Source organism: Hippopotamus amphibius, chromosome 6, assembly GCF_030028045.1.
Source record: "Hippopotamus amphibius kiboko isolate mHipAmp2 chromosome 6, mHipAmp2.hap2, whole genome shotgun sequence".
Classification (NCBI taxonomy): Eukaryota; Metazoa; Chordata; class Mammalia; order Artiodactyla; family Hippopotamidae; genus Hippopotamus; species Hippopotamus amphibius.
The window spans coordinates 48,531,289-48,557,786 of NC_080191.1; the positions used below are offsets into that span (position 1 = coordinate 48,531,289).

Sequence of the window (26,498 nt, forward strand, 5' to 3'; positions counted from 1 at the left end):
CAACAGTGATTACAAATTGTACGTGAGCCTCCCTCAACTCCAGGACAAGGGCAAAGATATGAAAGTTGAAAAGCAATTTTGCGTACCTTTATCCTAGAGGGAAGACCTGTAAGAGAGAAGATTGGGACCAAAAAAGTAAAGTAGGCTTGAAAATTGGCCCCAAGTATGCCATTAAAAATCAGCAGTACATCTCCAAGCTTGGTGTAGTAGTTCAGCAAGTACTTTTCACTTTTTCTCACACGCAACCAGGTTCAACATGGAAACATTACTTTCTAAAGCCTAATGGAGGTAAGTAATGGGCAATTTTTCATTTTCTACAGTGCTCTGATAGCATTGGATTTATTAAACTTTATTAAATTCGACAAAACCCTTGCGGGACCTCAACTCAGACCTGGTGTGGAGTTGCTGCCACCAGCACTGCTGTCCAGACAACCCAAGTCCTTGTTCAGTTTGTGAGTTTTGAACTCTGTCCTGTAAAAAGTGGGCACTAATAGTAGAACACATAACACTCTAGAGAAAGGTGAAGAATGTAACATTTGTGTAAAGGTTTTCTTGCTTTTTTGCTAAAAGTGGTACCATTTCTAGGTACCAAATAGCTGGAAAAGACAGTTGAATTCCTCCTAGAAGGACAGGTGGGATGTTACGGAATAGAGGAGAATTCCATTTGGAGGGAATGATGTAAACAAAGTCGTAATGTTAGAAGAGTGTATACCATATTTGGGGAAAAATTGGTTTCATTCAATTTAAGTGAGGAATAAAAGGAAAGTAATGTGGAACCGTGGTCTGTGATGAAACTACAGAAGATTTTGAGGGCTATATTAAAGCACCTGGGAGGTGCTGAGTAGCCAGTGGGGACTCTGGAAAATTCTGAATGGGAATAATATGAGACTTGTCTTTTAGGAAGAATAATGTGGTAGCAGGGTTAAGAAAGGTTGGAAAAGACTCAGGTAATGACCAAGATTTCAAAGGAATCAAGGACTGAAGAGGTAACAAACTTAAACTGTGGGAAAAGACCATTTATAGCTTAAATTTGAACTGCTGAGTATACCTACAAGAACAATTAGGGGCAAATTCTTTCCTATGTTGAGTACTCCTTACTCCAGATTGTCTGACTTGGGCCAGACAGTAAAAGTTCATCCAGGAACACATCCTTAGGTCAACAAGCAGTGAAAATGCCAGCTCTCTCCTCCCTAGGGTATTTACCTAATTATGAAAGGTTAGCATCTACAGCTATATGTGGATAGATGTACAGTTGGATATGTGACTCTGGAAGTCAGGGGAAAAGGTCTGGGCTATAGAGAGGAAGTTGAGAATCATCAGCACAGGTAACAGAAGCTGTGAAAAAGGATAAAAATACCCCCACAGACAGTGCAGCTTAAGACTGTGAAGAAATTACTACAATGAAGTTTTAATTATTTCTTCATCACCTGACTTAGTCTCCAAGGCTGTAAAATCATTTCATTTACACATCATTTGAGTACTTTGAATACAACCAAAACGTACCAAAGAAAACTCAAAATTCATTTTATAATTAGAAAGGCACAGTAAAGGAAATTAATTTGGATCAATATTTCTAAAGTGTATTCACCAGTGAAATGTATGTACTTGTGACTCTTAAGAACAGGAATCAGTAAGCAGAAACCCAAGTAATATCAAGAAGTTCAATTAAAAAGAATTTTAAAGAACATACAATTGCTAAGGACTAGAAGCAAGTAAAAGAATCTATGTATGTAATATAAGTGACCCAAAAGGTACCAGCAATTAAGGGAAAGCAAAAGGATTAGGATTCTAGGAAGCTGATAGGTTGTGTCAAGATGCAAGCTAACAGATTCCCATGATGTGAGTGTGATGTGAGGCGAAAAGCATGTGTTCGCTGACAGATCCCAGATGCTGAAGGCCCTAGTTTCAGGAGCTGGCCATTATAAAACAACAATGACATTAGGTGAAAAACTACACAGCTGGGAAGAGAACCATTGCTCACCTTCATTGAGCACCGAACATGAGCCAGGCACAGTTCCAAGCATTTCACATGTAGTTTCTCATTTAATCCAACAACAATCCTATAAGGTAAGTGTTAATAATATTACCATTCATATTTTACATTCAGGTCAGCAAACTGAAGCTTACTTGCCCCAGGTTACACAATAAGAATGAAACAAAGCCAGAAACAATTTGAGCTAGTACACCTAGCATACTGCTGTTATCATTCAATATTGTAGGGGAAAATTTGTGCTTCAATGGAAAATGATGCATTTTTTTAGACAGGCAAACCCATCCAATTCTGACTTGACTTTCTAATGCCTCAGTTTTAGTGTTTGTAAGATAGTGAAGGTAACAGTACCTCTCTCGTAGTGCTATGGTCAGGAAGACCTGAGAGGATTCAGGTAAAGTGCCAGAACGTTACTTCATTTAAACAAATATTTATTGAGTATACATGTCAGGCACTATTCTCCTGAAAATAGTTATGTAGTAAACAGAACAGATCAAAACAAAACAAAACCTGCACTCATGAAGCTTAGTTATGATGAATGTGTAGCATATAGAAGTGTTATGTATCAATATTATCCCTGTTATAAGGCGTTATCCCAACACAAGTTCTGTGGTCCTAATCTAAATTGTTTCTATAATTTTTACCGTAATAAAAGTATAATATTCCATAGATATTTATAGTAGTAATAGGAAGGACATAAAGACACAATTCAAGGTAACCCACATTGGAAAGATACCAGAAATTGGGAAGGGGCAATACAAATTTGTGGAAAGATCTGCTGATAAAACTTTGAATGTATTCCTATCCTCTTTTGCCCAGGAAAAGCTGAGTGCATCAGCGCCTGCCTGAAAACTTGTTAAGTAGGTGTGCTTATAGCCTGCTTGCTTAAACTACATTCAAATGTTTGAGGAATGGCTTCAAAAAGAATAAACATTAGTTTCCACCTTCTAAGATAAAGTATACAAACGCCAAAGAGATTCTGAAGATATTTTATTAGTCCAAATGCCTCTACTGTCAACAGAGTCGGGGTGGGGGGCGGGGGGGATTGTTAACTGGATGTTTGAACGCAGTTCATTAAACGGAAAATAAAGACCTGATTAAGCCGGGTGTAGCCTAGAATAGCAAGGCCCCAGGATCCTCCGTTCCTAAGGCAACAAGCTCAGCACCCGCCCTAAAGAGAGAACCTGAAACCTCGGTGACCCGAGAGGGTGACCACCTTCCTTCTGTGTACACAGTTTATTTGTGTGTCCTCTTTTGTTTTGTTTTGTTTTGTTTTGTTTATGGTTGGGAATAGGCAGGGAATACAACTGTCAATGGGGATGCTAGATTCGTGGCTTCTGCTCTCGGTAGAGGGCGCTATAAAAGCAAGTTCGCCCATAGACAGCGATCCCCTTTCCCGCCTCCTCGCAGCACAGCGCCCGGAACTGCCTGCCCCAGCTGATTTAATTTTGGCCTGAAAAGCCCCGCCCCCCGGGAACTTCTCGCGATCCTTGAGCTTTGCGTAACTTCCGGTCGTGATGCTTCAGCTTTTGGGCGATTGGTCCGTTTCCACGGCCCGCTGCGTGACTTCCCGGCCGGTTCCTGGGGCGGCACGTGTGGAGCGGCGTAAAGACGCGGCTGAGCTAGTTGTTGGAGGCGCTGGGGAGGTCACGAGTCCGTTCCGTCCGGCTAGGAGAGTGCGGTCGCCGCTCTTTGGGGTGAGCGCCGCGCGGCTGCAGGCATGGTGAGCAAGCCTCGCTGTCTCGGGGGCGGGGCGCTCTGGTTTGGCAGAAGCCAGGCTGGTTCCTCTAGTGCCAGTGGCTACTGCGGCCTGGAACTGGGAGGGCCGGTCCGAAGGTGAAGGCAGGCGACTTGTGGCCCAGTGCCCCGGTTTGGGTCACCCTCATCACCCCGGGTACAGTTTGCAGTTTAGAGTGGGTCTCCCACGGCCAGGCGTTCCTGGGGAGCAGGTAGAAGAGAATAACCTACCTTTACCCCCCGCGAGGCCTAAAAATCTGTGACAGTGCTTCATGGGGTCTGGCGGAGAGGGAGTTGCTAGTCTCTCCAGACATTGGAGTGGCAGGTGTCTGCCCATCAGTTTGCTCTGGGGAGAGGGAGGGTCTAAAGTTGGGCCCGAAGCCAGGCGGAATGATGCTTTTTCAGTTTAGAGAATCAAGGTTGTGTAGTGGAATAAGAAAGTAGAACGGTGATGAGTCTTATTAAACTTAAGCTGTTGTGTCATGGTTTTACTTAATAATTGGTACAGTAAGTGTGTATCCTGCTTGTAACTGTCTCCCTCAGATTTTCCTGTGGCAGGCTCCTGTCATTCTGGTTCAGACTGTCAGGGACCTTCTCTGGGCACCCAGTCTAAAGTAACTCTTGAGTCGTTTGCAGATCGCTGTGTTTTGTTTTTGTCTTTTCCTGAAATCGTGTTCTTGATGATTTGCTTGTGGAGAATAGGGACTTTGACTTTCCCGTTGCTGTATTCCCAGCGCCTAGAAGAAGGTCAAGCACAGAGTAGGTGCCAACAAACATTTGTTGAAGGAAGGTAGTATACATTCTGTTGAACATAGTTGATGTTGCCTGCCCTGGAAGTGCAGATTTAAAAAATCTGTTGACCCTTCACATAACTTATTGAAGATGCTTATGTGGACTATGATATTATTCACTGTTTTGTTCTTGTTGTTCTGATTTATTATTCTGATTCTGTTTCTTTGAAGCCTCACAGGAAGAAAAAGCCCTTTATAGAGAAGAAGAAAGCTGTGTCTTTTCACCTGGTCCACCGGAGCCAACGAGATCCTTTAGCAGCAGATGAGACTGCACCCCAGAGGGTTCTGTTGCCTACACAGAAAGTAGGTCCTGTTCCATAGCCAATAAGTTTTTAGGTGGACTGTTGATAGTTTTTAATAAATTATGTTAGCCAGCTGTGATCTCAGGTTACTGTGATCTTCTGGGAAACAAAATATGTGATTTAATTTTTAGTAAATATGTTCATTTTTTACTTTATGCATATTTATTTGGTTGAGAGGATAATTTATCTTTATTGAAGATGTTTAAACAAGCAGTCTTGTAAAGTAATGGAAAATATTTACTAAACAATCAGCAACAGTGCTACATGGTGTTATTTAGGGCACAACCATATGCTCAGTCTCTGCTTTCCATAAGATCTTGCCATTTCCTACCCACAGACTGCATTTTGCCTCCTGGTCATCTCTTGAAATGTAAAACTCATGAGTTAGCTTTAGAAAATGCCAGGGAGCCTTTAAGAGGTTGATTTGGTAATTATCTGTCAGAGTACTTGTTAAGTGTGGGTAATGTGAAAGGAAGTGTTGGGGAACACTGGCATATGTAGTAGCTTTTTAGTAAAGCCAATTGGTGTTGTGCATTGAGAAGTTTCTTTGCATATAAATACAAGAAATTGTACTTACCTTTCAGTACCCCCTAGTCTTCTAATCCTCCACGTACAAGATAAGACAAAGTGTGTGTGTGTTTCTTGATTTAAATTGTTGCACACAGATGTCTGGTGGAAGGAGGAATTGTTTTCATTTTGTTTTAATATGGCATTCCTGAGTTTGTCAAGAATACTTTGTCTCAGTCTATCAGCCAAAGTGTTCATCTGCCATCTGCCCCCTATTCTGAGAGCTGTGCTCATTGGAACGTTCCTGGGCTTTATCCTTGGAACAGGTACTAATTCTGTTTTATTATTCTAGATAAAAGATGAAGAAAGGCGAGCAGAACAGAGGAAGTATGGAGTGTTCTTTGATGATGACTATGACTACCTGCAGCACCTGAAGGAACCATCTGGGCCCTCAGAGCTTATTCCCACAAGTACCTTCGATGCACCTTACAGGGGAGATGAGAAAGGGGAACCTTTAGTAACTTCGGTAAGACTTTTTAGTAATTCAAGTGTGAGAGAGAGTGTGTGAGGGGCCATGAGTGAAGAAACCACTATTTTTACATCAGGATAACTGTTTGGGGCAAGAAATGATGTCAGTCTGAAGAGCACAAAGATAAGCCATGCCTTCGCTTAAGTTTGTGTGTGTGTATGCATATGTGTACCATCAGGAGGGAGTAGGTCTCCTGTTCTCTGGTTGTCAAAAGTAATGGTTTCTGACAGGGTTAGAACTTTTGATGGACAGATATGGTCATGCTAAATACCGCTTTTCAATAGAAGAAAAGCAGCTAATGTTCTATATGTTAACAGCTTAACTGTTTCAGCATCATAAACTCTGCCCTAAGATAGACTTAATTTTTGCTGAATGTTCAGATCTTTAGCACTTATAGAAGCTGCAGGTTAACCATAAGAGAATGGAGGCAATAGATTGTAATGAAATTCTTGTTACTCTTCTCAACAAAAATGCAGTCCACTTTAATATTTTATTTTTTAAGTACACATGAGAGGATATGTTTATGTGAAATTACTGCTGCTAAGTTGTTGTTCTCCCCTGTTTACGTTAAGGATGCCCATGTTGCATGCTTTTGTTATCTTATTTTTAATTTAGTATTTGTATAGGGTAAATTTCTCTGTGAAACTTTTATATTACTTAGCACTTAAAAAAAAGACCGTAATGTATTGAGTTTATTGACAAAAAGGAGATACAAAGGGCACCAGTTTCCCTTGCGTCTCATTCTCCAGTCCTATCATGGTCTAGACATTCTTTTTCTTGGAGAAAATGCAATCATAGCTCCTCCAATCCATTCGTGTTGCTTAAGTAGAGTCAGGAGCGTTAGGTTTCAGGGTATGGTACCAAAGAAAGAAGTAATAACTGCACCTGTTCATTCACTCACTAGGTTGTAGCTGTTTTGTGAGGCCACACACCCTACTACCACATCTGTAACAGAATCTGTTTCTCTATACCTTCTTCCCCAAGGCTGTTACATCTGTAGTAGGATATGTATCTTATTGATTCATTTCCTTCTACGACCCATTGAGGGAAGGGAAGTGGTCCAGTAGTGGCTCAACTTCTTTATCTTATGTAGTAAGAAAAGTTTTAATGGAGTCCTGACATTCTTTTGGCTGAATTGTATTTGCCGGTAAAAGATTAGCTTTTAATTCTGAATTCATTTCGGGTAAAAGTAACCGCTGTGTAATTGGCTTTTCTAACAGAATAAGACTTTCTTTTTCTTTTTTTTTTTTTGCCATGCTGCACATGGCATGGCATGTGGGATCTTAGTTCCCTGATCAGGGATCAAACCCGTGCCCCACTGCAATGGAAGTGTGGAGTCCTAACCACTAGACCGCCAGGATATTCCCCAGAATAAGACTCTTTAATGGACACTTCAGCGATGTTTACAAAGATGAGTGAATTATGTTTGAAAACAAAGGCCATTGGTTTTCTGTAGCATGATGCAGAAATATGGAGGAGTCCCATATGTTTCTTCAACTTTAAAGTAATTTGTAACAAACCACCAAAATTGAGTAAACCCAGAAGTATTGAATGTGCCCTAAACATAAAGTAAAGCAGTGCAGAAAGGCAGTGGAGAAATTAGTAATGCTTGATCAGCCCCTGATTTTCATGTGAAGAAAAGTAGGTGCTGCCACAGTGGAAAGCAGTTGGGCAAACTCGTGTAGTTCAGAACCACTGGAACCACTAAAAAAAAATTAGTCTTCTGTTTTTAAAAAATGTAATCACTATCTAAACTAATTATATATATGATTCTTTGTTTTTCATGATTTGAAAAATATCACCAAAGATAATTCATTAAGCATAACTGGTCCTCCTTTTTAAAAAAATGAATAAATAAACCCCAGTTTCCAAGGATAATGACAAAGAGCATCTTAAAAAAATATATTTCACCACAATTTTTTAAAAAATTAATGTAATGTGTACCAAAAATCATTAAATGGTGCACTTTAAGTGGCTGAATTGTGTAGTATGTGAACTATATCTGAGTAAAGCCTTTTTAAAATAGGATGCTACAGTAGAAAGCCAGGTCGTTGACCATGTGTATGCCACCGAAAAACTCTTTGGAAGCGGCTTACTAGGTACGCACTCATACTCCTCAGAAGCTTCCATTTCAGCAGGCTCTGTGTGCCGGTGAGAATGTGTGCCTCGGCTTTGTGCCTGCTTCTAGACTGTAGACTGAGGACAAGGATGGTGGGGAGGTCCACAGACAGAGAACACCTGGTGGTGACCCTCACAGTATCAACTGTGTGGTTGAAGGGATGAAACTAAAGCATTAAGACCACTCAGAAAATATGTGCCGGCACATGTTGGAGTAGATTTTATGGTTTGCAGAATGAGGGGCGTTCACACGAAGGAAAGTTCCAGAACAGTAATCAAGAAGGGCTTCATGGAGGAGGGGACTGAGCTGGCCACTAAAAGGGTGGGTTCAGGAATTCCCTGGCAATCCAGTGGTCAGGCTTTCACTGCCGTGGACCCAAGTTCGATTCCTGGTTGGGGAACCCAGATCCCACAAGCCCTGCGGTGTGGCCAAAAAAGAAAAAAAAAAAAATGGGTGGGTTCTATTGAAGAGAGAAGAAGGACCATTCCAGTCAGAAAGAAGGGACATGAGGTAGTATGGTGGGTCATCTGTCCAGCACATGTGTGCTCCATAAGTTACTTTGAATTACTCTATAATGTGAGAAACTGGACTTGATTTACATGGAGGTTGCATTATTGAGTCACAGTAAGAAATTTGAATAAATAGTGTAGACCTTGAGATTATAGAGCCTTGAAAATCAGGAGTGAAAAAACCTGTTAAAAGTTCAGGAAGATCATGTTAATATAATTTTAAGGAGTTTTAACCTGGCAGTAATACAAAGATTGGGCTAGATGTCGACTAAGCAGCAGTTATGGTCATCTATGTCCTGGTGAACCATGAGTAACATGGTGCCCCGAGGACAGGTGTGAACTAACTGTATACAAGAGAGTTAAAAGGGGTGGGTAGATAGAAATAATTTACGACCACCCTAGGATTTAAGGAGCCAATTTGGAGAAAAGCTGTGCTAGTACTAGAGATTAGGAAGTTATCTCTGGTTTAAGTAGGAAAAGATTAATTTTGTTTTGAAATTTGAGGACAGTGGAGTTACGAGACCTGGATTTGAATCCCAAAACCCCACTTAACTAGTCTCAGGCATGCGATTTAACCTTTCTTAGCTTGTGTTTCACTAAAACATGCTGATAACTCACGGGGTTGTACGGAGTAAATAGAACAATATGCTGGAGAAAGCTTTGTGAAGTATGGCAGGGAGGATGCGTTTGCGATAATGATGGAGTATACATGTTTAAAATATGTAACTGGAGCACAAGTGAGAGAGAATGCAGAATGTAGTTATATTAGTAGTATTGGCGTAACAAATTACCACAAATTACCACTGGGTGGCTTAAAACAACAGAAATTTATTCTGTCACAGTTCTGGAGGCCAGAAGTCTGAAAGCAAGTTTTCCTCTAGGTTGTCCCTTCTTGGGGCCTCACAGGAAGAATCTGTTCATGCCTGTCTCTAAGCTGCTGGTGGTTGCCAACAGTCCTTAGTTTTCCGTAGCTTGTAGGTACAGCACCCCAGTCTGCCTCCATCTTCACGTGTTCTGCCCTGTGTGTCTTCTTGTCTTCACATGGCCCCCTTATAAGGACACACCAGTCAGTGGATCAGCCTCCACCGTCACCTAGTATCGTCTCAATTTGTTACATCTGTAAGGAACCTGTTCCCATAAGGTCACGTTCTGAACTCCTGGGTGGACATGAACTTTGGGGGGCACTTCAGCGCTTAGGAGTTCAAAAGGGTTTCTAAATAAACCTAACCATTGTGTAACTTCTTTTTCAAGACCACTGCAATTAAATTGCCTTCCTCAGTGTTTGCATCAGAGTTTGAAGAAGATATTGGACTGTTAAATAAAGCAGCTCCAGTTTCAGGTGTGTATGATTTCTTTAACTTCTCAAGTGAATAGAGCTGTGTTTTACAAAAAGAAACGTTGTAGTAATGATGAAGAGTTTTTCTGTCCCTGATGTTCTGAAACAATTGAGATGTGTTTGAATTCAGATTAGAGATCATTAAGTTAGGAAGGGATGACTGTGATCTTTGTCCTTTTCTTTTATTACCATCAAATTCTTAGTCTTTAAAGTTCCTATTTGGAGAGGAAAGTGGGAAAATTATTTCTGGTGATCTAGTAGGGGAATTTTAGCCTTGACCTAACTTTTTACAAGGGAAACAATAATATTCAATAAGCCTTACATTCATATAGTGTGATCTTGAAAATACTTAATCTGTTAGCTTTCAGGATTTCTCCCAAGAGTGTAGAAGTATTTTATAGAAGTCTGTTTTACCGTCTATTCCGGATACACCCAAAATTATAATGTTTGTTTTTTTGCGTTACCAATACTATATTTTAGAACAAACACAGAAGTCCACAGAAGTGGTGTTTGATATTTCCTACTCAGTTGCCTTAATTATTGACTAACCTTTGCCATGTGGCATTCATTCATTCATTCCGTAGATTTTTGAGTTGCCACTGTGACCATGTTTGGGTTAAATCAGAATAAAAGCATAAGCCCTGACCTCAAGGAATTTACCATCAGTTGGGAAAGGTAGACAATAAATGGGAAATTATGATTATAGTACAAATGAATAAATAATGGTGAGGCACCAAACCCATCCTGGGGGAGTTGGGCAAGATGTCCTAGAGGAAATGAAGCAAGGTTGATTTCTTAGGTAGAACTTGGGCCAATGGATGAATGAGAGTGGGGTGGGGAGGAGAGGATATTCCAGACAGAGAAAACTATGTGCACAAGCAAGAGAACACAAACAGGGAACTTGCACACCTTTTAGCCTGCTTGGAATGAAGGGTAAAGATTAACATGCTATGAGGCTGGAGAGTTGAGCAGTGGCCATTTTGTGAAGGGTTAGAAGCCATGTCAGTTTACAGGTTTGAACTTGAGAGTTTTTCTAGGACTCTGTAGTATTTTTACTGATACATATTGAAGAACACAGCTGAAGAAACAGGTTGGGATTTTTTTTAAATCTCATAGTCTGAAAAGACAAAGTTTCACAGGCTACAATACTTAATTTATTTCTTCTAACAGGTGAGGTTACTTCTAACAGATGAATTTAAAGCCCAGTTTTTCTGTGGGTAAAAGCTTTGGATTTTGCTAAATAGACACAGCTTAATATTGTAGATCTATAATGAAAGTTTTTACCAATGGGTATTGAAACCAGAGGGATTTTTTTCTTTTTTACATTTTCTTAGAGTTTTCGATCTTCTGTGTCTATTCTTGAACTGAACTTTTTAAAGTTTCTAATCATTGTTTTATCTTCAATACATAGATGGAGTCTGGCATATAATAGCTACTCAGATTCATGTTAGTTAAGTGAAGGTATCATGCTTTCTTGGGAATCATTGCTCAGTTTTTTCCTTCTAGGACCTCGGCTGGAGTTTGATCCTGACATTGTCGCGGCTCTTGATGATGATTTTGATTTTGATAATCCAGATAATCTACTTGAAGATGATTTTATATTTCAGGCCAATAAGCCAACAGAAGACAAAGAGGGAATGGAGATACAGTATGTATGGTTTGTTTTGAAGCAGGAATGACCTGACTGGTGCTTCTTCGATAGGATAGTAACCATTAGATGCTATAGCTGGAAGAGGCCTTCGAGAGCATTTAGGCTGAGACTTCTGATTTTAGAGCAGAAAATGTGAAACTTGAGGTCTCTACAAACCATCGATAGATGGGGCTAAAGTCCAAGTTGCCTGATTGCTAGTTCATTACTTTTCCAATCAAGCCAGATGGGTCAAGCAGCACAGCTGTTCCTGCCTAAACAAGAATCCTCCCTGAAATACCCTTACATTTTACTTGTGTAAAGTCATTCGGTTCTGTTGTTTTTCAAGTTGTTTTGACATTTAATTTATGGCTCTGACTTTAGGAAATCTGAGGCTGAAGATGACAGTGAGTGGGAAGATGTGGATGATGAGAAGGAAGGAGGTAGTGATGACGACAAATATGACCCTGCAGACTCATCAGATGAGGATATGTCTGCCCCTGGAAAACCTCTTGGGGCTGTAGAAAATCACTTGTTCTGGGAAGAGGAAACGAAAAGTCGCTTTACTGAGTATTCTTTGACATCCTCAGTCATGAGGAGAAATGAACAACTGACCCTACATGATGAGAGATTTGAGAAGGTAAGATCTCCAAAAGAAGGGGCCTTTTAATACTAGTTCCTAGTACATTTTATAACATTGAAACGCAAAGCTAGAACTTTCGGCATTAGAAACAGACTATGTCTTTTATTAAAACAGAGCTTAAAACCACCCCACTTTTAATTCTGGAAAGACTGTGTATAAGTCAAAAGGTAACTGATCAAACTTCCTGACTTCCTCTTAGAGTCTGATATTTTGATTCTGAACCTCTCTGATCCCAATCCATAAGATTATGCTGTCTTCCTCAAACATTGGCCTAAGCATCAACAAAATTCCTTTTTTTTTTTTTTTTTGAGTGCTTTTCTTACCATTACGTTCCAAGGCCTAAAGTGGTGTCTGGCATATGCCAGGAGTTCAGACTGTTAAGTAAATGATGAGTAAATTTCTTCAAGATGAATCTAAGTTAAAGGTTCTAACTTTGCTGCCCTTTCACTAAGTACTCATTTCCCTCTTCTCTCCAAGAGATAGGCAAACTGTCACTAATAACCTCACTCTTCAAGGGTTGTTATCATCCTCCTTATTCTTTTACAAAGTCTTAACAGAGTTAACAGCATTTGAATAATACAGTAAACATCATCTAAACAGGAGTGAAATTTGCACATAAATAGGAGGCTGTTTGGTTACATGATCGTTTACCTTCCATAATCAGTGCATTGGAAAGTATCTGTGAAATATTCTGAGGTAAAAATTTCTGCCTAGCATTTTCTTCAGGCTGAACAGAATAACTGCCTTTCATTTTCATTTTTTTAAATTGAAGTATAGTTGATATACAATATTGTGTAAGTTACAGGTGTACAATATAGTGATTCACAATTTTTAAAGGTTATATTCCATTTACAGTTATTGTAAAATATTGCTTATATTCCCTGTGTTGTACAGTATATCCTTATTTTATACCTAATAGTTGGTACCTCTTAATCCCCTGTCCTTAGGTTTCCCCTCCTCCCTTCCCTCTCCATTGGTAACCACTAGTTCTCTATATCTGTGTTTGTTTCTTTTGTTATATTCACTAGCTGTTTGTATTTTTTAGATTCCACATATGTGATATCATACAGTATGTCTTTCTCTCTCTGACTTATTTCATTTAGCATAATGCCGTCCAAGTCCATCCATGTTGTAGCAAATGGCAAAACTTCATTCTTTTTTATGGCTGAGTAGTATTCCATTGTGTGTGTTTGTGTGTATGTGTGCGTATGCATACACATACCACATCTTCTTTCTTTATCCATTCATCTGTTGATGGATACTTCCTATCTTGGCAGTTGTGAATACTTCTATGAAGATTGGGGTGCACGTGTGTTTTCAAGTTAGTATTTTTGTTTCTTTCAAATATATACCCTGGTGTGGAATTCCTGGGTCACATGGTGTTTGCATTTTTAGTTTTTGAGAAGCTTCTACACTGTTTTCCACAGTGGCTACACCAATTTATATTCCCACCAGCAGTGTGTGAAGTTGCCTTTTCTCCACATCCTCACCAACATGTTATTTGTATTCTTTTTGGTGATAGCCATTCTGTCACATGTGAGGTGATATCTCATTGTGGTTTTGGTTTGCGTTTCCCTGATGACTAGCATTGTTGAACATCTTTTTATGTTCCTATTGGCCATCTGCATTTCCGCTTTGGAACAATGTCTGTTCAGGTCTTCTGCCCATTTTTTAATCAGGTTGTTTGGGTTTTTTTGATGTTGAGTTACATGAGCTGGTTATATATGTTGGATATTAATCCCTTATTGGTCATATCATTTGCAGATGTTTCTCCCATTCTGTTGGTTATCTTTTTGTTTTGTCAGTGGTCATTTTCATATCAAATGGCAGCCTATTTTCAATCTAGATGTCAGTCTTAGAGTGCTGAGTAGAATGTCTTACACATATTGTTATGATTCTAAATCCCTGCTAATACTTAAGTGGTAGGTGCGATCTCATGGTAGTGCTTAAATATTGTACAGGAGTAAAAGTAATGTAAAAGTAACATTTAAATGCTATAGTCTTAACGAATTCATTCATTTTTCTTTATATTCAAGTTTTATGAACAATATGATGATGATGAAGTTGGAGCTCTGGATAATGCTGAATTGGAAGGTTCCATTCAAGTAGACAGCAATCGCTTAGAAGAAGTTTTGAATGACTACTATAGAGAGAAAGCAGAGAAGTATGGGGACTTTTCCTTGACTTCTTGCTTTTTTTCGTTTCAAATAAAGTCTGTAATTGCACAGCTGAATATAGAAAATCACCCAGTCAGAATCCATACTTAGAAAGTGTATATTTTCCTTAACTTTTGGCTCATATTTTGCTGTTAAGAGTTCTGAAGCTGAATATAACAGTGAGTGGAAACATACTGAGTACCACTTTCTCTATAGCTTAGATCTGAGAGTCATGATGAAATAACTGAGGACTGGAGTACAAGGTCATGTTCCACTTAGAGAAGGAGATGGTGCTTCTAGCCTCTTTGGCTGAAGAATTATTCTAAGTATATACACTCTCCATCTTCCTGAAAAGGTGTTCTGAGAAGTGGATCAGAGTTTGCCTCTCCAGCCTGATTAGCATAACTTTCTAAAACATTTGGTAAATCATCATCCACATCAAGGTGATTTCTCTGAGAGAAACTAACAGGGTGTTTACATCTGCTAGAAAGGTCTGATGTTCTCTGATCACTATCATATGTAGATCCCGGAGCAGGACAAGGGCTGTATTCTTTGAGTTATTTGAATACTTTGAAGAGGCAGATGGGTTAATGCTTTTCAAGGCTTTAAAAAAGATCATATTATATAATAGGAAAGCTGCCATCCTGTTTAATGTGTTAAAACCTTGCAAAGATGCAGATAGAATTTTCCTTCCTATCAGAATGAATGTCAAAAACCTGCTGTAGAGGAGAGGGAAGCCTCAGTAGACCGAATTTTGACAGGAAGTGCCAGATGAGACAAATAAGTTTGTGGATTTAAAAAAATGCTGTTGTTTCCTAAGCTCTTTAAGTGTAGTTTCAGTAACATATAGTGTAGTAATGGGTGTATTCTTTTTCCCCTCCTCTGTCTTCATTTTTGAAAACTCGACCAAAAGTTGTGTAAAACTGAATACTCTTGAACCCTTCGAGGATCAGGACCTGCCAGTGAATGAGCTCGATGGGTCTGAGGAGGAGGAAGTTGTTACTGTAGTTCTTGAAGAAGCCAAAGAGAAGTGGGATTGTGAATCTATTTGTAGTAAGTATCTTAGACCATTTTACTGTTAAAAGTATGATAGTAATTTTAAAGTGTTGGGTGCATCAACTTTTTGGAAAAGCACATATTTGTGAAAATGATTTGGAAAAAGTAGTATTTCTCCTACTGAGTTGTAATTGAAATATTTAAAAACATAAGAGAGACTCCGTTGTTACTTTCAACTATGAAAACAGTAAAGTCGGGAGTATAGAAGGAACTCAGTAATGTTTTGCTGAATGGAAAGTATACTTATAGATACATGATTTTTGTGTGTGTTTTTTTTAAGGTACATACTCGAATTTATATAACCATCCACAACTTATCGAGTATCATCCAGAGGTAAGTCCTAGTGTCCTGAGCTATTTGAAATATGCATTGTAGGAAATGTAGTGTACAAAGTATTTTCTCACAGTAGCTTTACCCCATTGTGGCTTGTAACACCATTATGAAAAGCAACAAAAATGTGCCATTGGTGGGCTGTTTTTTAATAGGAATGGAAAATAACCCAGTACCATTTGATCTTTCAGCGCAAACAAATCCGACTATCTTCTAAAACAGGAATACCTCTCAATGTCTTACCTAAGAAAGGACTCACAGCGAAGCAAGTTGAACGGATGCAGATGATTAATGACAGTGATCTGCCTAAGGTGTCAACCCAACCACGGTCTAAAAATGAAAGCAAGGAAGATAAAAGAGCAAGAAAGCAAGCTATAAAAGAAGAGCGCAAGGTAAGTTTTTCAGATGTGGGATTTAGAAAGAGTTGAGGGGCTAGAGGTCATGGGAATTTTATTTGTAAAGTTAGTTGGCATCACTGTGAAGATTTGAATAACATGAACCTATTCTTGAACAGGAACGGAGAGTGGAGAAGAAAGCTAACAAATTAGCCTTCAAGCTGGAGAAAAGAAGGCAGGAAAAAGAGCTGCTGAACTTGAAGAAGAATGTTGAGGGTCTAAAGCTATGACAGTGGAACATTTAAGATCAGGTGCATTCCCCATTTGGGCTCCTTGTTATGTACAATAATGAATGAGGATCTTCGAAGAGATAAAACTGTTTGATCTGCCATTTTTACTGGCAAGTATTCAAAAGAAAACAGTACCATATTTGTATTTATACCAGCAAGTTTTCTCTGCCAACTGTCTTGTAAATATTGTAATATTTTAAAATTTAGTATTATAGGCTTAAATTTGCTTAAATAAATGACTTCATGAACATGAAATGTTTGGATAAATTAAAGTGTTTTCATAACTTAAATGAAATTGATTTGTTCTTCGTTTATTTGTATGTTTGTCCCAGTTGCCTTTTGCAGATGTTCTCAAATATTTCTTTGAAATCTCTCCACTCCTTTTCAGGACTTAAGTGGTTCGATTTCCTCTATGTAGAAAAGTAACCCAGTTAAAAACTCAAATTTGAAATAGAGTGGCAAGAAGAGCTTCCCTGAGAAGGTTCTACTGGTAGCAATCTAAGTTTCCCATTGCTGTAGCAATGGCTTATTTCAAAAGGATGGTAAAACAATATTGAGGTTGTTGGGACTCAGTTACTGCCTGACTTGTTTTTGGAATTTAGGAACAGTGAAGACAGGAAACAGAATAGAAGAAATAATCAAGAAAACTTCCTTGGCTTCAGTGAGTACCTGGCTCAAAATCAGGAATATTTACTTCAGTTTAAACTAGAAAGCTTGTCTTTTCAACATTATTTAATGCTTGGAACCATTCATAGTTGATTAAAACACATAGTTGAAAACTTTCCCTGTTTTTTTGATGAGATTTTTTACTTCTTAACTTTTTCAAGGCTCAAGCAGTGATACCATCACAATTGTTAATTATTTGGTAAACTGTGACTTTCTTGCAATAGACAAGTTGTTAGTGACCCTTGTTAATGTGTCTATGACTAATGTGTTGTTATCTGGACTGTTCTGAAAAAAAATCTGGACACAGTTGGTCTGAGTTGAGTAGCGAATGGCTGAGGCAGAACCATTCTTAGGTGAGCTGCATTTGATATCTAAATTATTAGAAAGCATCTTCATCTATAATTCATTTATGGCTTTTCTTAAGTGGTAGGTGTTATCTTGTTCTATATGTTATCAATTCTAAATATAAGTAATCGTGGAATTTTTTAAAGAATTGTGAAAAACAATAGCATTAGGTACTCTAACCACACTGATAGAAAAAACTTGGCTGAAGAGCTTGTCATTATGGAAGTAGAACACTGGAGAGCATGTATTTAAATGCCAGCCTGCAGAAGCAAAGGGCCAGGTGATGGTTTATGTTAGTATTGGAAATGTACTAAATCCTAAAGAGACTGACCATTTATTTTGGTAGCTATGTCATTTGAAGGTTCTTAAAACCGGCAAGAATCTTATAGACGTGGAATGTTACTTTAATTTGGTGCTATTCAAATTCCATCTTCGGGGCTTCTGATTTCACCACACCTGACCCAAATGGTTTAAATCAACACGTTATATATTTTGCAATTAAGAGAATGTGACTGTAAGCCACTAGTCTTGGTGAAGCATATTGTAATTTGGGCTGATTATCCTCCAAATTTAAAGATCTTGATTTTTATTCTGGAAAGAAAGTTCTTATGTGATATTTTGTATTATTTCATAACGTTTTGGAATGTTTATGATGTGAGTCATATGAAAAATGTTTGGGAACTTAACGTGAGCTCTGTGTTAAGTGTTGGGTGTCCAAAGCAATAATAGGGTTTTGCCTTCAAGGACTGCGTTGTCTGAGGAGGCAGTATGTGCAGCAAAATATAACTAGCAATGCCAAGGCACTGTGATAAGTACCACTTGAAATGAGGATCTTGTTACTTGCTGTTCCCCGTGAAGTGCTCTTGCTGTAAATATATCTTCCTTAGGGATGGTGCTCAATTGTCACCTCCGCTATAAACTTTTCCCTGACTATGTATTTAAAAATAACACAAACATCCTTCCTCTGCATTCTTTATGCTCCTTTCCTGCTTTATGTTCTCCATAACATCTTTTGGCATCTGAGATGTATCTTGTTTTTCAGTCTCATCTCACTAGAACAAACCGAAGGCAGGGTATTTTTGTTTACTACTTTATCCCCAGGGTCTAGAACAGAGCTTGGCATTTGGTAAATGATCACTAAGAAATATAAAAATGAACGGATAGTTGGGACAGACAGTTCAGAGAAGAATTGCTTAAACTTGGAGCAAGAGGATCTAGCCTCAGTGTTAGCTGGAAGGAAGGCCTCAGGCATCCCAGACAGAGGGCAAAATCATGAAGAATTTCCCTGCTGTATCTTAAGGATCTGTTTTGTTTAAGCAGTATCTATAATTGGTATAAAGTCACTTTTTCAGATACTTCAGAACTTATTTTACAAGTCAAAGTATCAGATGTTCTTAACTATTTGTGCTTATTACCTGTGATGTATTGTATCCACACCTCCATTGTGATGTCATCAGATCACCTCAGGTGAAGGACAGAACTTTAGCTATCTTGTAACTTTACTGTGATATTATCAGAACTTTTATGTTGCTTCTTGTGTGTTGACGTTAGTTTGTTTTATCCAGCTTGTTTGTTTTAGTTAAAGGTCAGAAGGTAAAAATTCTAATGGCCTTATATTTTAATTGTGAAACTTATAGGAGAATGTATAATAAAACAAACATACCCGCTCTTCAGGTTAAGAAGTAGAACAAGTTATTCAAGTTAAGAAATAGAACACAGAAACCACCTGTGGGTTCATCCTCAAATTATTCAATTTTTTCTTTTCTTGGGTAACTTTTACGAATTACCTGGACTTGTATATTAATCATCACCCGCATGGCATCCCTATAAACACAGTATCTTGTTTAGTTTTGAGCAACTAAGAAGCACAAATGTAGCTCAGTGAGACCAATATTTGCTAGCATTTGATTAAGGCATCCTTGAGAAGATGAGCTGAATAGTCTCTGAGTCTGACTTCATCTCCTCGAGTTTACAAGAGCCCCATGTGGCGATGTCAGTGAGCCAGGTGTTGAGTGAGTCCTGGGAACACAAGTCACCACAGTTGGAGCATCCTGAATCTCCTGCCAAAATAAGCTTAGCGGTTATATGCTCATTTTATGTTTTCTGCTTCTACACACACCATAACCTCTCTCCATCTCTGAAGAGATCAGTGCAGAGCCTTCCTGTGAAATGAAATGAGAGTGCTCAGCTGATCTAAACAGAGTATGAAGGGCGAGCAAGCACTTTTCTGGGATTTGGTCAAGTAAGCCAAGTATAGAACAGAATGAGAGGCAAATATATATAGGACATGCTATCCTCAGATTACAAAGGCAGTGGATATCTAGGTTATGACAGCCTTCAACATGTCTGTGTCTTTAGTCACACTCCTCCAGTCTGAACTGGTTGCTTCTCTAATTCTGGTGCCTGGCTGTTATCCTGGGGATCCCTTTTTCTCCCATCTGTGTTGAATTGCGTATTTGCTGTATCTTATACTCACCTTATTGTGGAGTATACCATTCAGTAATTCTTGAGACAAAGTACATCGGATGTAAACTTTTTGAAGATGTGCGTGTCTGGAAATGTATTCTGCCCGCATATTTGATTGATAGCTTGGCTGGGTATAAAACTCCAGGTTGTAGATTATTTTTCCTCAGAAGTTTAGAGGATTTTCCCCCATTTATTTCCATTTTTACTATTTGTGAATGTGAAGCCATTCTGACTCCTGATACTTTGTATGTTACTCTTTTGAAGAGTAATATTCTGAAAACATTCTGAAATTTTACAATGATATTTATTGTTTATAGGTCTATTTTCATTTGTGCTGGGTCCTCTCAACCAGGAGGCTCATGTCCTTTCACTTCTGGAAATAGTTTAAAATTATTTTTATGTTCTTCCTTGCCTTTTCTCTCCTGAACATCTGTCATTTGGAGTAGGACCTTCTCTGGACAAGTTCTCTAATTTATGTTTCTCTCCATTTCTATGTCATTTTACTCTGCTTTTTGGGAGATTTTTCCCTATCTACCATCCTACTATTGAGTTTTTTATTTCTCCTATAAGGCTTTTAATTTCTAAGAGCTTTAATTTTCCTTTAAATTTCTCTTTTGCTTACTTTGGGCTTACATGCTGGAGAGTTTCCTCAGATCTTTGGAAATTTCTGTCTGTTCAGATTAAGATTTGGAGGAGGAGAACACTGGGAGCTCTGAATGGATGGGTAGCATTGGATGATTTTGAGCTTTTTGGTAGGGTGTTCTGGGTGAGCTGTTTGGGAATCTTCCCAGTGTCAATATCTTTAGCTCTTTCCTCATGGAAGGATTATATTCCCAGGGTGGCTTTCATTCTGCCTTGAGAGTGAGGGGCTGGCAGGCAGAATTCTTGGAGCCAAGTAGAGGAAGGTGGGTGTGGGATAGTCTGCTTTCAGCATCACTCTTCATGAGATTAATCACTAGATTATATACATACACACACAAGTGTATGTGTATGTATGTACACACATTTACAGTTAATCCTCATTAATCATGGAATCCCTATTTGCAAATTCGCCCATTCACTAAAATTTGTAAACCTACGTCAGTACTCATGGTGCTTTCATGGCCATTCACAGACATGCACATAACAGTTAAACATGCTCCCAGCTAAGGTAGAATAAGGTGATGCTCTGCCTTCTTGTTTCAGCTGTCCTACTGTAAACAAGTGTCCTTTTTATGGTCTGCTTATTGTCATGCTTTTCCTAATTTTGCACTTTTTCTTGGTGATTTCACTGTTTAAAAGGCTCCCAAACATAATGTTGAAAGGCTGTCTAGTGTTTCTAAGTGCACGAAGGCTGTGCTGTGCCTTATGGAGAAAATATGTCTATTAGACATATGTCTATTATATATAATTCATAAGCATGAGTTATAGTGTGGTTGGCTATAAATTCAATGTTAATGAATCAATAACATATTTAAATAAGGTGTCTTTGAACAAATACATAAAAGAAGGTCGTGTGTTTCTAAGTTGATAAAAATGTTGTGACCAAGAGGCTCACAGGAGCCTAACTTTGTATTTCCCCCAGGAGCAATGAATGAGTATTTGCTCATGTAGTGCTCACAGAGATTTATGGAGTGTAACTAGAACTGTGTATATGTGTATATCTCTGTATCTGCGTACCCATGCCTTCAGCTGTGCCTCATGTTGGCTCGTGGACAGACCTCCTCTCATCCTTTCTGGAGAGTAGACTTCTGCTAGAATTGGAGAAAGGCAATCACCCAGGGGCTGTGGGGTGAACGGGGGTGGTTCTAGGAATCTTCCCTTTGTAGAAAACTTTTCCCTGATCCTTCATATTTTAGCAGTCTCTTCCTCCTCCTCACGTGTCCTGTCCCTGTGTCAGGTCTGTGCTGTTCCCAAGAGTTTCTGTGATTTTGAAGGGTTCTGCAGTGTAAATCTGGATGGTTCTCGTTTTTTTCTACCATCAGATGGGAAGTGGATCTTGATGTAGTTTTATGTCCTCCAAGTTGGTTATCGTGTCCATCAGCTTTCCAGATTCCAGTATTTTATTCTTGCCGTCTTTCCTCCCTGTCCTCATGGTTCTCCGTGTCTTTATGTCCCTTTACTGTAGTATTTTGGGGGAAAGCAAAAATAAGATGGAGTGTTCTCTTTGCTGTCCTCACTCATTAGTCTCAATTCCTTTTCCTTTTTTATAAGTCATATTCCTTAGATGATAAGTTTTGGGTAGTATGCCACCCTCTTTGCCGTAGGGCCCTGGAAGATGTCAGTATTGCTAATATTTGCATGTTCTAAACTGCAAAGGACTCAAGAGTTTTTAGACTCACTGACAACTAAATAAGAAAATGTCTTCCTTTTTCCTTTTCTGTAATACATTTATGAGGAAATATGGATTGGTAGGTGTCTCTACAAAGCATTCTTCACTTCCAGCTCAGAAAGAAAATGTCTAGTCTCAAGTAGAAGTTTTTCCAATTTCATTACAGCCATAATCCTCTCCAGGTTTCTTATAAAATGTTTGAACTGAGATCTTTGTAATGTTTATTTTTTCATTGTTAACATGCTAAACAAAACTATTGATCATTTCCAGATCACTTTCCTCATTTTAAAAATTGTCTTAAGATTATGAACCAATGTATAAAAACAATAGCCACTTTAATAGTATACTGAGACTCCTCCAATTACGGTAAGTTAGAAATAGCTAAGTTAATACTCATTGTTTTAGAATCTTTTCTATCAAAAGGGTTTTTATTTTTTTGCATATCATTGTTTTATTTTTAAACAGCAATGCATGATCTTTGCAGAAAAATTGAAAATTTAGGAAACTAAAGAAATAGTTAACATTATTCTTACCACTCAGAGGTAATTGCTGTACTATATATGTGTAGTGGGTGTGTACCATATATATGTGTGTAGGTGTATATATGTATATCCTTCCAGTCTTTATAAATACATGAATAAAAATGCATATTAAAAATTTCCATGTTACTCTCCCACAAATCATTTTTAATTACTACATTCTTATTCACTCATTGGCAGCCTACTTCTGTAAAGGCCAAAAAGTATAATTTTTGGCTTGCAGGCCATATGATCTCTGTTACAGCTACTCAACTCTGCTGTTGTAGTGTGAAAACACTAGATATTATATAAACAAACAAATGGACCTGACTGTACCATTAAAACTTTATTTACAAAATCAGGCAGCCTCAGATTGGGCCCACTGGCCACAATTTGTCATCCCCTAGATATTTAAACTTTTAATTTTGTCATAGTTCATTATAAGTTGCAAAATATTACAGAGAGATTCCTGCACTCTTCATCCAGTTTCCCTTCCCCCAAGTTACATCTTAACGACAGTACAATGTCAAAACCAGAAAGTATACATTGGTACAATGAGTGTTTATCGTTCCGTACCATGTTGCAACACGCATAACCACCACCACAGTAAAGATACAGAACTAACCCATGACCCAAAGGTCTCCCTCATTCCGTCTCTTTATAGTCACAACCACCTTCCTCCCTTGATCATCCTTACTTCTTGGCAATCACTAATCTCTTTTTCCATCTCTCTAATTTTGTCATTTTGAGAATGATTTACGAATGGACTCATACAGTATGTGACCTTTTGAGATTGACTTTTTTCACTCAGCAATGAGATTCACTCAGGTTGTTGCATGTATCAGTAGTGTTCCTGTCTATTTCTGAGCAGTGCTCCGGGGTGTGGATGTAGCACAGCTTGTTTAACCATTCACCTGTTGAAAGGCATCTTGATTGTTTCAAAGGATTCTTTTAAGGTTCTGCTGATCTCCATGTTTGGTTCTCCGTGTTTCCTTTCTTACTCATTGTTAAGCTGTTGAATATGGTTGAGAATGTGGTGGCCCATTTATTTCAGTTGTTCAGTTGAATCATATTTTATCTGTCATTATTTCAAGGTCTTCGAACTCAGAACTCCACTGATTTAAACCAAAGGGCATTGATCCTCCAGGGACTGCCATTTGTTTTGCAGATTAGTACTGATACAGAATCTTTATATTTATGGTGATGGTTGAATAAATAGTCTTAATATTTGTAGAGTCAGAGACTCTAAGTTTGAGTTTCAGTGTTACCACTTACTACCTATTGTCCTCAAGAAGGCACCTAACCTTGAACATTCATTTTCTTATCTGCTAAAGGAAAAAAAAAAAAAGTACCAACCCTATCTCATAGGATTGCTGTGAGGAGTTAAATGAGATTACAAGGAAAAGTGTTTGGGGAACAGGAAATCACCCTACAAACGTTATAGTAATATTCATAAAAGTAAATCATCCTTCATTAGTGTTTTAGAAAAAAGCAGTTTTATAATTAGGATGAGTAGTTTTTATTAATGAGTAAGTATGTGGAGGGGTGAAATATCCTTGCTGGGGAAAAAAAAAAATTAAGAACCAGTTTTTACAGAGTTGGAAGGCCAGAAGAACAGAGAGGAAGAGTGGTATTTCTGTATGCTGTAATGGATGACCTGTGTTGCAAATACAATACCATCTGGCAGATGTGAGAAGAAATCATTTAAATCAACAATGTCTGTAATGAGCTACCATCTGATTCCTGTTAATCAGGCCTTCCTTTTTCAAGCCGTCTTCCCATGGTTTCCATGACCCTTTTCTCTCCTGCTTCTCCTTCTGGCTTATCATCATCATCTTCTTGGCCCTTAAATATGGAGTTCCCTGGGGATCATCCCTGTACTTCTCTTTCCATGACCTCTTCCCTGGCAATATCATGCCTTTACATCACTCTCCAAACAAAGCCTACATCTGTGTCTCTAGCCCTGACCTCCCTCATTTCCATCCTGCTGGCTGGATAACTCTATCTCAAACTCAGTATTTCCAAAGCTGAGGTCATTTTTCTTACAAAATGGCCCTTTTTGAATTCTTTGTTTCTATCCATAGTCCCACCGTCTTCTCAGTCCCTCCGCATCCTTCTCTCTGTCACCTCGCAGCTCCCCCTGAAATCTAGTCATCTTATTGATTCTTTGACCACAGCGTCTCCCATTTCCTCTTTCCTTTCCATTTCAGGCCTGCACCTTTAGCTTTTTAACTAAAATCCCACTTTCCGTCCCCACCACCATCCATTCATCCCTCCTCACCTTTGTCACTTGAATCTTCCCCAGCTCTGTTCGGGTTCTTCCTACTCAGTACCCTTGATTGCTCCCCTTGTTTGTAGGATGGAGCCCAAATGGTTAGCCTAATATCAAATCTTCTCCATGATCAAACTGCTTTTTTAATCTTTATGAACTCAACTCCAGATGAGCTGAAAGGCAGCAATATGAAATAAAACTTTTTTTTTTTTTACAGTATTCCACCATAGTTTGCTTTTCTAATTTCATTTAAAGTAATTTATGGGCATACTTTCTCTCCTTTTCCATGTGGACACATGTATGGTTTCTCTCAGTATCCCCACAGAGTTGCATATGGCAGGTGTTTAATTATTGAATGAATGATTGGTCCTATGGTAGAAACTCAATTCTTGACTTATACGTTCAACAGGTAATTTTTTTTAAAGCTCTTTATTGGAATATAATTGCTTTACACTGTTGTGTCAGTTTTTGAGGTACACCAACGTGAATCAGCTGTATTTATACATATATCCCCATATCCCCTCCCTCCCGTGACTCCCTCCCACCCTCTCTATCCTGGCCCTCTATGTCATCACCCATCATCGAGTTTATCTCCCTATGTTATGCAAGAACTTCCCACTGGCTATCTGTTTTACATTTGGTAGTGTATATATGTCAATGCTACTCTCTCATTTCATCCCAGCTTCCCCTTTGCCACCGCCGCGCCCCCCACGTGTCCTCAAGTCCATTCTCTACCTCTGCATCTTTATTCTTGCCCTGTCACTAGGATCATCAGTACCTTTTTTATAGATTCCATATATATGAGTTAGCATATGCTATTTGTTTTTCTCTTTCTGGCTTACTTCACTCTGTATGACAGTCTCTAGGTCTATCCACCTCATTACAAGTAACTCAATATCGTTCTTTTTTATGGCTGAGTAATAGTCCATTGTATATATGTGCCACATCTTTTTTACCCATTCATCTGTTGATGGGCATTTAGATTGCTTCCATGTCCTGGTTATTGTAAATAGTGCTGCAGTGAACATTATGGTACATGTTTCTTTTTGGATTATGGTTTCCTCTGGGTATATGCCCAGTAGTGGGATTGCTGGGTCATATGGTAGTTCCATTTTTGGTTTTTTAAGGAACCTCCAAACTGTTTTCCATAGTGTCTGTACCAACTTACATTCCCACCAACAGTGCAGGAGACTTCCCTTTACTCCACACCCTCTTCAGCATTTATTGTTTCTAGATTTTTTGATGATCAACAATAACTGGGAACCTTACTGTGGATCAGGTACTTTGAGGCATTTGAGGGACATATGGGGCACAGCCAGTCTTTTTTTTTTTTTTTTTTCTTTTTTAATATTTGAGTTTATTCTTCACTTATTTTTTTTAAATTTTTTTTTTAAGATTTATTTTATTATTTATTTATTTTTGCCTGCATTGGGTCTTTGCTGCTCTGCACAGGCTTTCTCTCATTGTGGCAAGCAGAGGCTACTCCTAGTTGTGAGGGTTTCTCATTGCAGTGGCTTCTCCTGCTGCAGAGCACAGGCTCTAGGCATGTGGGCTTCAGTAGTTGTGGCTAGCAGGCTCCAGAGCGCAGGCTTAGTAGTTGTGGCGCATGGGCTTAGTTGCTCCGCAGCATGTGGGATCTTCCTGGACCAGGGCTCGAACCTGT

General features: G+C 38.8%; 2 protein-coding genes across 2 annotated transcripts in view; both read left to right on the plus strand.

The window, feature by feature from the left end:
* The first annotated feature begins 3,562 nt into the window (after positions 1 to 3,562).
* Positions 3,563 to 16,547, plus strand: LTV1 (LTV1 ribosome biogenesis factor). Its single transcript, XM_057740082.1, has 11 exons — positions 3,563 to 3,713; positions 4,690 to 4,821; positions 5,680 to 5,853; positions 9,736 to 9,823; positions 11,327 to 11,468; positions 11,832 to 12,087; positions 14,127 to 14,254; positions 15,160 to 15,299; positions 15,583 to 15,635; positions 15,824 to 16,024; positions 16,147 to 16,547. Exons 1-11 carry the CDS (start codon positions 3,711 to 3,713, stop codon positions 16,255 to 16,257), a joined length of 1,428 nt encoding a protein of 475 aa, XP_057596065.1. The 5' UTR covers positions 3,563 to 3,710; the 3' UTR covers positions 16,258 to 16,547.
* Positions 16,548 to 17,251: 704 nt separating this feature from the next.
* ZC2HC1B (zinc finger C2HC-type containing 1B) overlaps positions 17,252 to 26,498 on the plus strand; it is a 37,627-nt gene continuing 28,380 nt past the window's right edge. The window contains exon 1 of the mRNA XM_057737758.1: positions 17,252 to 17,276. Within this exon, the coding sequence (XP_057593741.1) occupies positions 17,252 to 17,276 (25 nt within the window). The remainder of the gene's footprint in view (positions 17,277 to 26,498) is intronic.